The following is a 15,416-nucleotide window of genomic DNA, read 5'->3' as shown; positions in this document are numbered from 1 at the left end:
CTCACACACACACAGACACCGTATGACATCATTTTTGCTCATAAAAATTGATGACTTACAACAGGAAGACTAGACAGACATATTTTTTGTGCTATGAATGACACTCCCTGAACAGAAATCAAGATCCCTGGACTATCTGTATTGGCATGTTCAAGAAACTCAGCCACAAATTTTACAGGAAAACAGTAATTTCAGAATTATTAAATAAAGCTGGAGAAATAAAAAAAAAAACACCATACAAGTCTAAGTATGTTTATCTCATAAGTGTACTCACAGCTAAATCTAGCTTCTGAATAAGATAACAGAAGCAGTTTCTGAGGTCTGGATACAGACTAGGACTGAGAGCAGGAGTTAACGAGGCCACTAACCTGGTTTGGGAAGTGCAGACGGAAGACAGAGTGTGGAAACATGCTTTGTCTAGATGCTAACATGCTAACACACATGCTAACACACTGAGTTTTTGTTTCACAGTTTCGAAAATAAAAGTGGAAAATCAAAAAGGAGGATGAACAGCAAGCATGAGAACTTGTAAACACAAGGAGGCGATGCAAGAGAGGGTAGGAAGGGTGGGAATGAAGTAATCAGGAGAAGAAAAGGCAGGAACATGACAAGAGGATTAAAGAGCCCAAAAAAATCCAAGTACAAAAGCAAATGACTAAAGAATTTTTTGTAGAAAGTCCTTAAAGGTGAAACTCTTTAGAAAGGCAAACTAAATTCCCTCATCAGTTGAAATCCTAGACCTCATTCTTGTTGAATCCCTCTCTTTCTTTTTGTCTCCATTGCTCTCATGCCTGGAGAGCCTTTCCAGCTCTATTCAGCCTGGCTCTGCAATGGGGTAATGAATGCATGTCTCACATGCCACACAGCCACGACATCGTTGGACCAGGCACAGCCAGAGGCACCTTCCACTCCCAGGCCCTCCTCCTCTTCAGTCTACAGTACATAGCTCACATGGCACTTGAGCTTGCTGAGCAAAAAAGAGAAGGGGGGTGAAACACCCCTTACTCTCTCTCTCTCCACTTCAATCTGGCTTAGATTCCAGAGTGCTCCACAAACGGAGGGGCCACACTCATTGTCCTTTGCCAGTTTGAACTCTCAGGTGAAGAACTGCTTATTGGGATGTGCAAAGCACAACATTCAATCATGCAAGTGATCTTTGCCTTCGGTCATGTGCTATTCATTGGAAAACAATAATGGAAGCACAGGCCTGTCTTTCAGGCAGAGTAATCAGCCACTGAAGGGACAGTCTGACCAGCTTGACCTTTGACTTCAGTAAATCCCTATGGGTCAAGTGAGGAGGTCAGCACTGGGCCAGCTCAATAACCGGGGGAGAGGCCAGTCAATGAGTGAACACCTCCATCAAAGAGTGAGGGTCAGTGGCAGGTAAACCCATGGCCTCAGCCGGTGTTTATTCTGAGGCGCCTCGTTGGTGTGTGTCTTAAAGCCTTTTGGAACAAGAGTGTGCACACAAGGGTGGAAATGAGATAGGGTGGGAATGATGACAGACGGGAATGTCATCCACCCTCTTATCATTAACATGCTTCACCTTTATTCAGTCTGACACACTCACGGCCATAAACACCTCCACCGAGCCATTAACAGACTCATACACTCACATGCTCGTATTCAGGTAAAATAAACAGTAAGAGTCTAACTTTACTCAGCTGGGTGAGTCTTTGAAAGAGTTTATTTGGGTACAAAATGAATCCACCCACATATACAAACATTGATATTTTGTGTAAAGATATTACCTTACTTAGGAAATTATTGTCCTAAATGGGACAAAACTTTAAATTCCAGCAATTCTAGACTGTTTCACACTGAAGTAGTTCAGAGGAATAGTTTTGATATGCAGGAATGATTGCCAAAAAATGTCATGCCTTCATTTGGTTTGGTTCACTTTGACACTGCACTTTTGAAAGGAATCAATCTGCCTGGATGGTTTAATGCAGTTAAAACTGCTGCAATCACAAAAAGCTGCCCAGCATGAGCAGTAGACAGGTATGACAATCTGTTTAGGATTTAGTGATAATAAAGAACTAGAACTCTTATCTTAATTTTAAAGTCACACCTGAAATGAAAGTTTCTCCTTTTAATAATTTAGTTTCATCTAATGACAATGATAATACTAATTCTTGAGGTAGCTGAAATGGTAATTGGGCATCGGAAGAAAACAATTCTGAAAATATCAAATGTTGATTTCCACCACCAGAAAATAGAATGATAGATAATTGGTTTATCCTTCCTACCCATTAAATGTTAAAATCACTGAGCAACTATTTAATTTTTCCAGCTCATATATACTGTATGTTCATAAATCGTACTGTACGTCTAGGAGACGTCACCTACTCAAAGCAAATTACGTCACGGTTTTTGGTTCAAGCGAAATGCGACCAACATTTTCAGTTGGACTAGAGTTTATTAGTTTTTGTCTCAACCAGAGTTCAGATGAGCTTTGATCCTGACCCACAATAACCAAATGCCCAAACAGCTCTGGTATAATAGTGGTAAGCACACTACTTCTAATTCATTTTCTTACTGCGTATTTTTATGAGTGTTTTGTGATTTAAGAAGATCATAAACATACTTGAATCTCTTCCATCCATCCACCCTTTATAACAACTTATTCATGCAGGGTCATGAGGGGGACGGGTGAGGGGTTTGAACAGTGGTTATCTCAAACAGTCATTGGACTAGAGGCAGAATACACCCTGGGCATGTTGCCAGTGCTCAAATCTCATGTATAATTGAATTGAATTTAATATTATTTTTGTAAGCTTAATAATATTGCACATTCCCTTCCATTGATGTTTGGGCCAGTTGACGTTTATGAAATATGAAAGATTATAGCCCCCGATCACAAAAGTGACCTACTGCTGACAGATATTTATTGGAATCAAATGCCTGCATTTCCTTACAATGAACCATAAGTACATTTCTTTTAAATTATTTTTAAATCATTGCTTATCAAACTTGGTACAAAAAGTCCCTCTGGCAGATTTGAACTGATGCATTAATAGTAGAAGGATAAATTTCACACAGAAGTAGGTGGAAACAAAACAATAGAGGTTATGGGAACCCTTTAAATATTATCTACCAGCAAGAGGCCGTCAAAGGTATTTTGTTTTGATTAGGCTTAATTTGAGTTCATTGAGTCAAGCACATTGCTAATAGGACATACTTCAGAAATGTACAATTAAATAATAATATACAAACAAATAAAGTCACATGCAATTGCCAAGTAAATGTGCACAAAATGGTTTACCTATGGACAAGAAAAGCAAAGAGATTGGGATGTAATTTTTAAATATAGGTAAAAAAATTCAAGCAACATTTTGGGGGGTTTTCTGCCTCCTCAGGTAAAATAGCTAAACCAAGTAGAGAGGATGTTTATTGGTAATGGTTAAAGAATATGAGGTGTTTACTGTTTGACATATACTGTCATCATGTGCATACATATAAAGTTTTTAAAAATGCAAGAATCCTCCGCTGCAGTGAGTAGAGTATTGAGCGTTTGTGCTTATTTCAGCATCCCATTGGTGCAAAGAGGAATTCATTAAAATAAAATAAAAGCAAACGGCAGAATCAGATAGGAGAATGCTGAGAGCTGCATTCCCCTGTTGTTATTATTGCCAAATCGAAGAGAGAGGGGCGGCCAGTAATAAAAGTCATTAAATGAAATAGAAAAAACGTCTTTTAATAGGGCCCTTGTCATTGTGAATTTAGTAGCCTTTCTATCCTCTGTTCCCTGTGCCTCAATGCCTGGCGGAGACTAGAGGGGCAGCAGCTCTGTGGAAGCAGGACTGGATTCCTAGACAGACTCAGCCAGCCGAAGAGCTGTGCTGACGCACACCCAGCAGCCACAGTCTGGGACAGGAGACAAGTAAGGCTGGATTGGGGTAGGGGACGTGGGCAGACATTACAGAGATCAGGCTGGAACTTTATTACTTTAGCTGGTTTAGTTAAATAGGGCCTAATGCATGCAACTCTTGTAGTGTGTGTTTGGAGAGGTCCTTAAGCATTGGTTGCGAAAGCCATGCAGTGTGGCAGATTCGAGGAAGATAGGCTTGGTCTTCAGAGTGATGATTTAAGAGGGGAAGGGAGGCAATGACTATGTCTGGGACCAGGAATAGTGCTGGGACAGACGTTGGCTCCAGTCAGGTAGACTGGCTGGAAAAATAAGGGATCCAGACGTTGGTCCCTGTGGATGATGCCAGGGCTGTCTAAATGTATGTCTTGGGTAGAGTATTGCTGAAAATACAAACAGGAGGAAAAGATTGTAGAACAGTGATAAGGCACTCTACAGGATAATACATTTTGCCATAGGAAGGATATATCCAGAGGCGTTTCTGAGGTGCACCGACCAAAGGTTTTTAGCAAGTTTCTAATCTCTGCTTTTTGTAAAGCCATCTATCTATCCATCTATCCATCCATCCATCCATCCACCCATCATTGAGAGAAAGGCAATGATAGATCCATCATTTGGGTTTTTATAAAAGCAACCGATTAAAAAAAAAGTACATACTAAAATCCAGAGTGAAAATAAAATGACTTAAAAATCTCAAAGAACAAAAATAAAACAGTTATGTACATATATTTACAGGTAACAATAATCAATAATATACAGGTCTGCCTTTCTCCTGGAAACATCACCAGTTTATCACAGCTGCCTAAACCAATTTTAGTGCATTCTGATTAGTTATTTAGAAATACAACATAATATATTAGTCACAATATTTTTGCCTTCCTTTTTTCAAATTGTGTTTAACACCTTATATTGGCATTAGCATGGCAAGAACAATTAAACTCCACTCTCTGTGTAAATACTTAAAAGTTGAGATTTCCAAACAACTGCCAGCATTTCCAAAATTCAGCATGTCCCATGATGGAGGCTGAAAGTTCAAAAAGATTAAACAGAAACACTTTGCTGCACGCTGTTCAGCCTTCATGTTTTCTACTGAAAATCATGCTCTCTCTTGTATACCGTCAGGCTGACTGAACTACTGGCTACTTATTACGGATCAGTGTTTACCAATTTACGTATGAAGTTCCTCACTGACACTGAAAATAGCTAATCCAGAGTTTCTGACCAGTGAGTCCACAGATAGGGTTCACTGAGTTTAAAGTCTCTTGATCATGAGGCAGTTTCTCTAATGTATGCATTTTGAGGTTGTTGGATGTGGGGACAAAGCAGAGAAAGCTTGGTATGTTCTAGAAAATGTATCCTCAATATATGCACTGTGGCATTGTCATAAAATGCTTAATGTTATGAAGAGTTAAGAAGGACAGTCAAACTGATTTTATGCAACAGAACTAAATTTTAAACATAGATTTTTAGATTTATAGCCACTCCTAGATGCCTTTCTTTTTGGATTGGAAATATTTAATTTCCTTTTGAATGAATGAAATACTTTCTTACATATAAGATATTTGTGCAAAGCAATGTTTTCTAAACAATAATTATGTTAAATTAGAACTAAATACTAAAAACTAAAGCACTAATTCACAGATAGCATACACAGGACACACTTTGTTTAACATTTACACAGCCACATGTGCAGGATCCGACAGGCCGACACAAAGCCAGGCTGGGCTAATGTGTTTCCATTACACAACAGCTGAAAGGTATCCCCTCGTCTTTCCATTCAGCCAACCCAAGGGGACAAAGGCCTGGAATCTGTTTCTCCCGTCCACTAAGATACACAGAGCCAGACAGAGAGGACATTTTCTCTAAAGAAACTTCGCTTGCATTTATTTGCTGCCCCTTACTATTGGACGGCCAGATGTTTATAGTTGCTCTGGGCTAAGCCATGTTTCCATGAGGATACAAGCTCAGAGTTAGTCACATGCCTAAGGGAAGACCAGAGGCGCCAGATCCTGGACCAAATTGCTACGTCCACAGGCTCACTGTGGACTTGTGTCCAAAGGTTATATCTGTTCTCATGACTATAGGATATTTAAGATCCAATTAGGGTTGTCAATATTTTTCTGAACCATACGTCATAGCATGCCAGTATTTCTTTATCTCCAAAGTCACAAGTTTTGTCCCTGAAAAACATGGTTTCCCTCATGACAACAGCATGTTTTAAAGCATTCTGTATCCTTGTCGTCAGTGGTAGGCATGTGGGCTCATTCTCAATGGGCATTGTAAAAAGATAAAGGAACTGCTCCAGTCCAATAGCAAAACAAAACCAGATCCACCCACTTACAAAGAAACAGCCCACACACAAACAGGGAGAATAAGCCCTCAGATACACACAAAACAAATCTCTGCAGAGCCTGCCCGTGTTATGTAGAAGACATGTTCATGCAAGATTCAAGTTTTGGATCTCAAATTCTGCACCTTCGTGAGCAAAATGCTTCAGAAGTCAATATGGGTCCTCAAGAAGCCCTTTGAAAGCCTTGCTAGGGAAATTGAGTGTGTTCTTTCACAAAAGAGCTCAATGTTGCTTTAACTCTGGAAGCCAAATTTCTCCTTGGCATGTGGCTTAGAGCTTTTTCACACAAACAATAACCAAGTAGTTTGCGCAATGTTCTTTATCACTCCTTTGTTTTGTTGTCTTTCTGCATGCTGTATTACAATGTCAGAAACTGTCATATATCTTCAGAAGAATGCTGAATGCCAAAGCTGGCATGTGTTCTCACAGCTTTCCTTCGAGATGAATAAGAGTTTTATGTTGAATCCCATTTCACCCATTGTCCGTCATTCTTAGTCTTCAACCCTACATTTCTAAAGGGCATACTTTTGCAATTGTTTCTGCAAAGAGGGGGGTGAAGGGAAATATCTTTGTTGGCCCTAATCAAGGATTTTCAGAAGTAAGAGCTGTACTCACAAAAATCCTTTCAAATATAAATATTTTCTGAATTAACTTTTAGGTAACAAAATAACGTATTTGGTGTCACAGTTATTTACTGTTAATCAGTAAAAACACACAAAAAACAAACTGACTATACCTTAGTATAAAATATTTTATTGTCATAACAGCCATGATTATCATTCAGTTCTTCTTAAAAACAATACAACTGAAAAAAAATTAAAAAAATAAATAAATAAAACCATATTTCTCTGTCTCAAATATCTTGTCGGTAGGCCAAGGCTGATTATTGGTGTCAACTTGTTGCTGCACCCTGCCATTCAGCTAGCTGAAAGAAAATGTTTCAGCTAGACTACAAAATGTTTTCTATGCTTTTATCCACAACCCTATTGTGCAACTGACTTGCATTTTAATGCTGAATTACGTTATGGTATCAATTCTATTACGACTGTGTTACTGACGGCATGACCTACTTTCTGATTAGCTCAACTAATAGTTAACCGACCAATTGTGTACACTCACAGAACATTGAGATTTAATTAGAAATTTTAGGGGGGGAAAAAGACATGAGGCAGTGCCTTTTCTAGGTGGAGCACTTTATATTTATTACCTGAATTAAATGCCGTGGGATAAGTGGAGGAGAAGGGCTTAGATGAGGACAACCCTAAGAAATGAAATCCAACCAAAGAGAAGTCTACGTGATGATCGACTTTAAAAACAAACTGTCTGAAAAAAAGAGAAGCATCCTTGTGCTTGTTATTTCACAATCCCGTTGGCATCATGATGAAAAGGGGGTGAACTGGAGTAGATGACGCTGAAACCTAATTAAGATTCTCCAGAGCGTGAACAAATTAACCTGAGTTATGAGCATGCAGACGCAAAAGACAGATCTGCTCACACACAACACACACACACACCAATTTGTCTCTGAAATAGGTGGAGCAGAGGAGGATGACATTCACACTCAAACAGGCATGACCGCCATGGACATCCAGCGATATTTTAGGCAGGGGAGAAGCAAATTATTACAGGCTATCTTTTCCAGCAACACCACCGTGGAAAACGCACCAAAAATAGTCGACAGGATATGCGACTCTGCTCTCCGTTCTACTTGAATTTAAAGCAGCCTCAAAGTGTCCACCTCATCACTCTGATTTGGGGCAGCGGCGTGATAAAAATGACATGCAGCCTCATGTGAAAAATTAGCTTAACGGGGAAAACTGGATAAATAGGCTGTAGCATGTAGCCTATGCTAATGATATAGCAGAGAGCGACATATGCCAGGCATCAGTATGTCACTCCTTGGGGACATGGGGCTTACCGTAACAGGATAGTAAGGGTGTGTGTGTAGGCGTGAGTGTGTGTGTGTGTGATGCTTGGCATTATGGGGGTTTTTTTAACCTCTTAGAACAAAGAAGGTGGGAGGGGGTTAGGGATATGAAGATGAAGGGTCAAAAGGAGGTGGAGCGGGGCTGTCTATGTTCTGAATAAATGAGACAAGAGGAGATGAACTTGACCCTGACTGGAGGGCTGAAACAGGAAGGAAGGTAATGAAGTGCAAACATGCTTTGTCATGCCATGCTAGAGCCATAGGATTAGAATTCTATAATTAGAGGATGGGGCTCCGTAATGCTAGCCTTTCTTTTCAAGCATGATGAGCTGTTGACTCTAAGCTGCACAAAGGAAGAGGAGAACAGATGCTGCGATCAGAACAGGCAGGTCTTGAAGTATTGCTTTAACAGTGGGTTGATGCTCGGCTGCCACAGTGATCAGACTGATAAGTTCAAAGAAGGTGAAACTCAGCGAGAAACAGTAGCACATTTCTGATCACCTCATAACAATTCCTCCTACATGGTGGCCTGGTAGGTCCAGGTGTGATGTGGGTCACTAGTGTTAAAGTACATGAAAAAGTTTTAAAGTTACGGACTCAAAAATGTTCAAAAGTTTACACGACAGCGTGCCAGAGAAAATGCAGGAGTGATCATTTTCTATAGTTGTGTAGAGCTTAGAATAATGGATCACTGCCCCTCCCTCATCCGTTGCTGTGCGCTGCTGGTTAGCTGGCTGAAAGCAGAATACTAAACTTTTTCCTCGCTTAGAAGATATACTGCTTTGGCTTTTTGAAAGTGTTTCACGACACAAAATAGCAAGAAAGACATGGCATGGCAGTAAGGCATCCCTGTTCATCACTCCTACTGATGTAACACTGCTGCAAAAATACAACTGGCAACTGCTGTGTGAGCAGACAACTAGATAACTAGCCAAAGAAGATTCTTAATCAGTAAACTGGACACAATAACTGCATTTCATCATGTTTTTTTGTTTTTCAAATTAATGATATTTATTTACGCTCTCGTGGAATCAACAGTGGAGAAAATGGTTAAAGTAACAATCCCGACAACACCGTCAGTTTTGGGGGTTTTCAGACATGTATTTAAAGTTCTCACAATGACTATAAATGCCCAATACTATTGAACTTCATACATACAGTATACATACTGGTATAAATAAATGCTGCTAAAAGTAGCTTAGCTCTGGTTTCCAACTAGAACATACTAGGTGGGTTGGGTATGGTGACATTTGTGAGGTAAATAAGTTGTTCACCATCACTTGCTCCTTGTTCACTGTTATCTCCTTTCAGTTTATACTGAGAGATCTGGAAATATTGTCCCCTGCAGCTCTCTTTTGAGACGTTTCTCTTTAAAGAAAAGGTGAATGTGCTGCACAACTCATCTTTTTGGCTTTTAATTAGATTTGATTTATCTTAATTTCTTCTAATTATAGTTAAAGACAACCCAAGTTTGTCCAGAAGGACTTGTACCACAGTTGGATAATCATGGGTGTAATGCATGCCTTTCTCCCTATAAAAGATGGCTCATGCCCAAAGCATCCAAACTGCAAGTTGTGCCTGCACAGTATTTGTAATTGTTCTGTGTGGGAGCCTGCTTCTGACAGGGAGACAGAGAGTGAGTCAAGCTGTAAGTTTGCAGAGGCTAGCACAGGAACAAACCTGCACTTTAACGCATTCATATTCCTCTGAGTCTTCTCTCTGACAATCGCACACGTAAATAAGGGCCAAAAAAAAAATACCTCCGATGTTGCTGTGAACATTTTGTCAGCTTGTTAAAATGCAATCAGGACTCTATTTAAGAGGAGCACCAACCTTGTAGTGCTTTACGGGAGGCTGCAAATAGTCTGATCTGCCAAACGTATACTATAATTTCAGACTTAATAACCTTCTGACAACTCAAGGATGTAAATATGTGGATGAGAACAGCTTTATTGAGAATCTGCCCAAATTAATACAGTTTCAGTGATGAAGGAGAGCAGCAGAAAGGTCAGCAGAAAAAGTAAACTGGAAAAGCCTAGCGTTCAGATGCAAGCTGTCAATTTTAAATGTGTACATTTACAAACAATAAATGTGGACCAAAGTGCTTTGCAGTCAAATGACTTATTAAACATGCTAGTAAGTGATTAATGTATATTTGTAGAGAAAAGAAAACAGGAATAAACATGAATTATTTTATGTTTAGGCTCCAGAAATGTTTGGCTGGTGAACTATGAACAAGAGTTAAATCTGTTTTAGAACCAGGTCTTGTTAAGGTTGAGCTTCCACAACTCGGCACTCGGCAGGTGACAAATTCATCAGTGATCTGACAGTCGGAAGAGTGGGTTGGAGGTGCGGACTGAAGCTGGCTTGTATGAGCCCGTTATAAACGAGGAGCAGCGGATTGCTAGATAACACTTTGCATTCATATATGAATATTTATCCCGAAGGCTGGCATTGGAACAGATGAGCTCGCATGGGAGAAAGAACAAGCTATCTATCTCACTCTCTCCCCATTTCTGAGCCTCATTCTTTACTTTCATACATTCCCTTCACTTGCAATCACCATTTCAATGCCTCTCTTTCCTCTTTTGCATTTTCCACCCACATTTTCCCTCTAGGCTTCCCCTCTTTTTCTTGATATCACCCGATCTATTGCTCTTCTCCTTAAAAAATAAAAAAAAGCTACCCCCTCCAATCTCTTCTCTTTGCGGCACCGATGCATGGAAAGAGATGGAGCAAAAGAAAAGGGGAGAAGGAAAAAAAAAAGAAAAAGCGTGTGATTAATGTCGCTGAGAAAAAAGATAAATAATCACAGGAGACTGGGGGCTGGTAGTTGGCCTTAGGGGAGTAAATATGGAGAGTTTTATAGCTGCTCACTTGGGAGCAAGGGGAGGCAGAGGAGGAGGAGACTGGAGAGGAAGGAGAGCAATACGGCGACAGCAGATCCATTCAAGTATATTAGTTCCCCCCTCCCACCTCCGTACACAATAACCTCTTCGTCTATTCTATTGCGCTACTGTCTTTCATCATCAGTGCTGAACCCCATCCCAGTGACAGCACAAACACACAGAAGGAACCGCACAAAGCCACGCATGCACCAACGCTCGCCTGCACACACCCTCGCAATCAGCCCATGCTTCTTTTACAGGCCAGACCCACTGGATGTGTTTGATGGGGCCAATACATGTGGTGTGTGATGTGGCTGACATCCACACACACACACAGCCCTCCTCCTCACCCCCATCCGTCCCCCAGTCCCCACCCTCCCGAACTCGTCCTGCTTTTAAGCCCTCATCCTCCAGTGGCTGCCTGTCCCCTGGAGTAGATTGCATCTTTTATTTATCATTTGCTCTTCCTTGGCTTTATCTTTCCCCAGCTAGTAAAAAAAAAAAATTTTAAAAAAAATAGAGAGAGTGAGTGTAAGAAATTCTGGGGCAAAAATCGCAATCAGCATAACATGCCCTCCTCCCTGCTGTGTTCTCGCCTGTCATTCTCCACTCTCTGTGAGCATGCGGGATGAGACTGACAGCCCGCACAGATGAAGACAAACACGTGCGCGTGTGTGAGTGTGTGCGCAACCTCTTTCTGTGTTTTTTTTTTAAACCCCCTACACACAGTCACCAAGAATGCTAAAAAAAGAAGAACCACACAGACGGCCACAGAAAACAGAGTTGCACCGATCCGGCTCCTCCTGGCCGATACCGATGTTATCTTCGATCTGACCTGCTGAACCTGATCGATGTCTATTAATTGTAGTTTTGAATCAAACTGATAGTTAAGGAATTACAATATAATCACTCATGATTTAAAGCACATATGTCCCTAACCTTTATCGGTTTTTATTGACCTCAAAAACAGGCCGTCAACACCAATGCTACGGGTTGATGAGTTTATAAACCAAAAACAGTGAGAGTTTCTAGTTCTGATGGGCTATAAAGTTATGGGGAAAAAAGGCGGATTTTTTCAGCATTTTATCTGCCAATCACCAATTAAAGCTGAAATATATGGGTGGGGGGAAGCTGATTAAAGTCTCTGGGCGATCAAACGGAGTGTCGTCAATGTTTTTTCCTCTCTTGTGACAAATACTGCTGGCAGGACTGGCTCTGAATTGAAAAAAGTCAAAGGAAAGAAAAATACATCCAAACTGAGAACTCATTGAGGTGCAATGATAAAAGCTTTATTAACTTACAATTAACAAAACGAGCTGTTGAGATTCTTTTTTGTTTTTCCCCCACTTAGTTTCATAATCCTAAAGAAGTGACAAAGCAATAGGTAGACGACGATGCTGGACTGATCAGGATGGTTTTCTTTGACTTATCTATTCCGATTTTATTTGTTTCTTCTTTATCTGAAGACTATGACACATGGGCAAAGTCATGTGTAGAGGCGGTAGTTCTGAAACCAACAGAAAATAAAGGAATTAGAAAATTCTCCCTCTGTGTATGTATCAAAACACATCATCAGTCTTTACTAGGTTTTATTTTGCTATTTTCCACAAACAGACGTGGTCGATGCATTTAAAGAGCACAATAGGTGGGAATTCTTAGCTTTGATGCATTAATTAGAAACCAGAAATATGTCGTTGTTGTTGTTGATGTTTTTTACCTGCCAAACAGGGAAAACTGATTCCAACCTCTGGACGACGCTTCGGTGGATCTCTAGATGCAAATGACCTCGTTCCCCTCTTTCTGACTACTTAACCCAAAGCACACACACTTATCTACTTAGTGATGCCTCATACTTTTTTATTTCACCCCGGGCTGAGTGTTCAGCTTCCTCAAGCCCCAAAAAGAGTGAGCACATAAATGAGCCTAATGCTGGGGAATCTGGTAAACAGGCCAGCGAGAGAAAGGGAGAAAGGGAGAGAGAGGAGGGAGAGCTGCCTGCCTGTCTGTCTGCTCCATGGCTACTATTGTGCACTGCACATTCTCTGAGCCCACAAGAGCTGAAGCCATCTCCACAGATTCTTTAGGGGGGAGATAGTAAGCCAAGAAGTGAGATAGGAAGGGAAGGGGGGAACAAGGGGAGAGAGAGAGAGAGATGGAGATGGTGAGAGAGGCAGGGAGGGAGGAAGATCATGCATAAAATCTTGTTTACAGAATGCATTAAGATTCAGATGAACTGGGGAGGGTAATGGGATTAGAATCCTGAACCGCTTCCAAGGGTGGGGAGTCAGATTGACAGCTGAGTCTATTGCACTGACGAATCTAGTGAAATATTCGGGCTCTGGCAAAGACAAGCCAGCTAGCCAAGAGGGGCAGGGAATCAGAGGGGGTTTGCTGAGCCTGGAGCACCTCTGTTTACTCCTAGCTGTACCACAAATAATGCAGCTGGAAGACAAAAACAACAACAACAACAACATATCGTTGTCTGTGTAGGTGCATGCAGCTTGGGCTTCAGATAAATGTTGGAGAAGCTGGGGGAAAAGAGGGGGGGGGGAGCTTCAGTGTGTCTCACAAAGATGTTTGGCAAACAAAATAGAAGCACTGTGGCTTTAAATCGCCGTCCCTCCCCAGCCTTTCTAAATATCGTCTATTTAGCCAGCGGTGAAAAGATATAGGGGGCTTTTGTCTGCGTACCCATTGGTGGGGGCATGGAGAGCTGGAAAGACACAAAAATAGGAACAAAGTCCTGAGCTTCCAATTGGAATTGCTCGGGGGCCATTCAATGCGCACAGCTCAGTGGTTAGAAACAAGGAGAAGTGGGCTAAAATTACGGGCTTATCTGAAAATAGGCTTTTCTCACACAGCTATAGGGTAGACTGGTGTGGAAATACCCTGCATTGTTTATAATAGGCACGGTTGTGGAAAAGAAACACAGGACCCCGTGGAAGGTCCACGGGAAAAAGCAAACAGGGCGAGTGAGATATGTTTTCTTTCTTACAGTCTGTTTCTCCTGCATTATTGTGACGCTTTAGTCCACTCACCGACTTGCAATACGTTGTCCACCCAGCCACCCTCCAGCAGAGTGACACCCCGCAGAAAAGGCAGCTGGGTCTCGTCATTATTGTCCCCGCTAGATCCACTTTCCTCTCCCCCGGCGTTGAAAGAAGAGTACATACAGATCTCCTTCTCGCTTCTCGGGAATGACCAGTAAACGATCCTCCGCTGGACGGGCTCCGGGATCCTCTCGAACCGCTCCTCCACCCGCTGGAACGGCCACTTTTCCGCGACTCTGCGCGCCGCGATGTCGAGCAGCGACTCGGGGTTGTGCGTTTTCCCGTTCCCGGACCCTCCCGGAGCGGACCCCGCGCCGCCGCACGGGACTCCTCCAGCCCGCTGCCCCTGCCTGCATGCCGGGTTGTAGCCGGGCCGGCAGCAGAGCCGCTTGGCTGGGGGCTGCTGGACTCGCTCGGCCATGATCGCACCGCTTCCAACCTGAAGCGCAGTTCCTCTCCGATCATATAAACGGGATAAGGAAGAGAAAAGGGCAATCTCGAACCGATTGTTTGCCGTACATGGAGAGGCTGCCCTTATTTGGAGAGGTGGGCGGACCTTGTGAGTTCCGTGAAGTCCTTTGTGTTGTCAAAGTAACGAGGATGGGCGGGGCCCTGGAAGGCAGCCAGCGCACGAGTGGCGCTATAAAAGGAACTGGAGGCGGAATTCCCGAACGTCGGCAAATCCTTTGTGAAGCCGTCCGGGAGCGCGAGGGCGGAGCCCCGGCGGCCGACGGCCTTTGAAGTTTCCTTTTTATTTGAGTTTAAAGGCGGGGACTTAATCCAGGGGCGGCCTCGCAGTTTCCCACAGGGGTAAAAGGGGCCAAGAAAACTGACTTTCTTTCCCCCATCTTTGGAGGATAAGCTATCACCCAGAGCTCCAGTTTCTTCAATAACTGACGGTTGATTTTGTAGCTTAGGTTTAAAAGGACTTTCAGCTGTCAGAGATAGAAGGGCCGTAGGAGGAGGAGGAGGAACATTAAGATATGAAGCGGACATGCCTGTCCACTTTGGTTACATCACTCACATATAGGTCAGCTGTTTGGTACACTGTTATTTCCATTTGCAAAAAGTTACAGTTAAAAAGTTATTGCCAAGAAACCAAGAAAGAGAGAGATTCTCATTGCGACTGTTTGCTTTAAAACAGTGACTTAAATAAGAGGAAGAGTTCAACAGCTATTCTCCATGTGAGAACATATTTGTTTTGAATGGAGTCACCATTCTATCTTCAGAAACCAAAATGGGTTTGACATTGACGGTTTTAAAGATCAGTGCATATATATGAATATTCACACACCTTCAATTTTTTCACATTTCATTCTGTTTCAACCACAAT

General features: G+C 42.0%; 1 protein-coding gene across 3 annotated transcripts in view; it reads right to left on the bottom strand.

Moving 5' to 3' along the window:
- LOC114154424 (zinc finger SWIM domain-containing protein 6) overlaps nt 1-14,682 on the bottom strand; it is a 60,589-nt gene extending 45,907 nt beyond the window's left edge. For 2 of the 3 annotated variants that reach the window (XM_028033508.1, XM_028033506.1), the window contains exon 1: nt 14,072-14,682. In XM_028033508.1, the coding sequence (XP_027889309.1) occupies nt 14,072-14,504 (433 nt within the window). In that variant the 5' untranslated portion in view covers nt 14,505-14,682. The remainder of the gene's footprint in view (nt 1-14,071) is intronic. The other variant, XM_028033505.1, reaches the window with a different exon arrangement.
- Between the last annotated feature and the right edge of the window lie 734 nt (nt 14,683-15,416).

The sequence above is a fragment of the Xiphophorus couchianus genome, chromosome 12 (assembly GCF_001444195.1).
Source record: "Xiphophorus couchianus chromosome 12, X_couchianus-1.0, whole genome shotgun sequence".
Taxonomy (NCBI): Eukaryota; Metazoa; Chordata; class Actinopteri; order Cyprinodontiformes; family Poeciliidae; genus Xiphophorus; species Xiphophorus couchianus.
The sequence above is the reverse complement of the archived record's forward strand: the minus strand, read 5'-3'. Positions and strand labels throughout refer to the sequence as shown.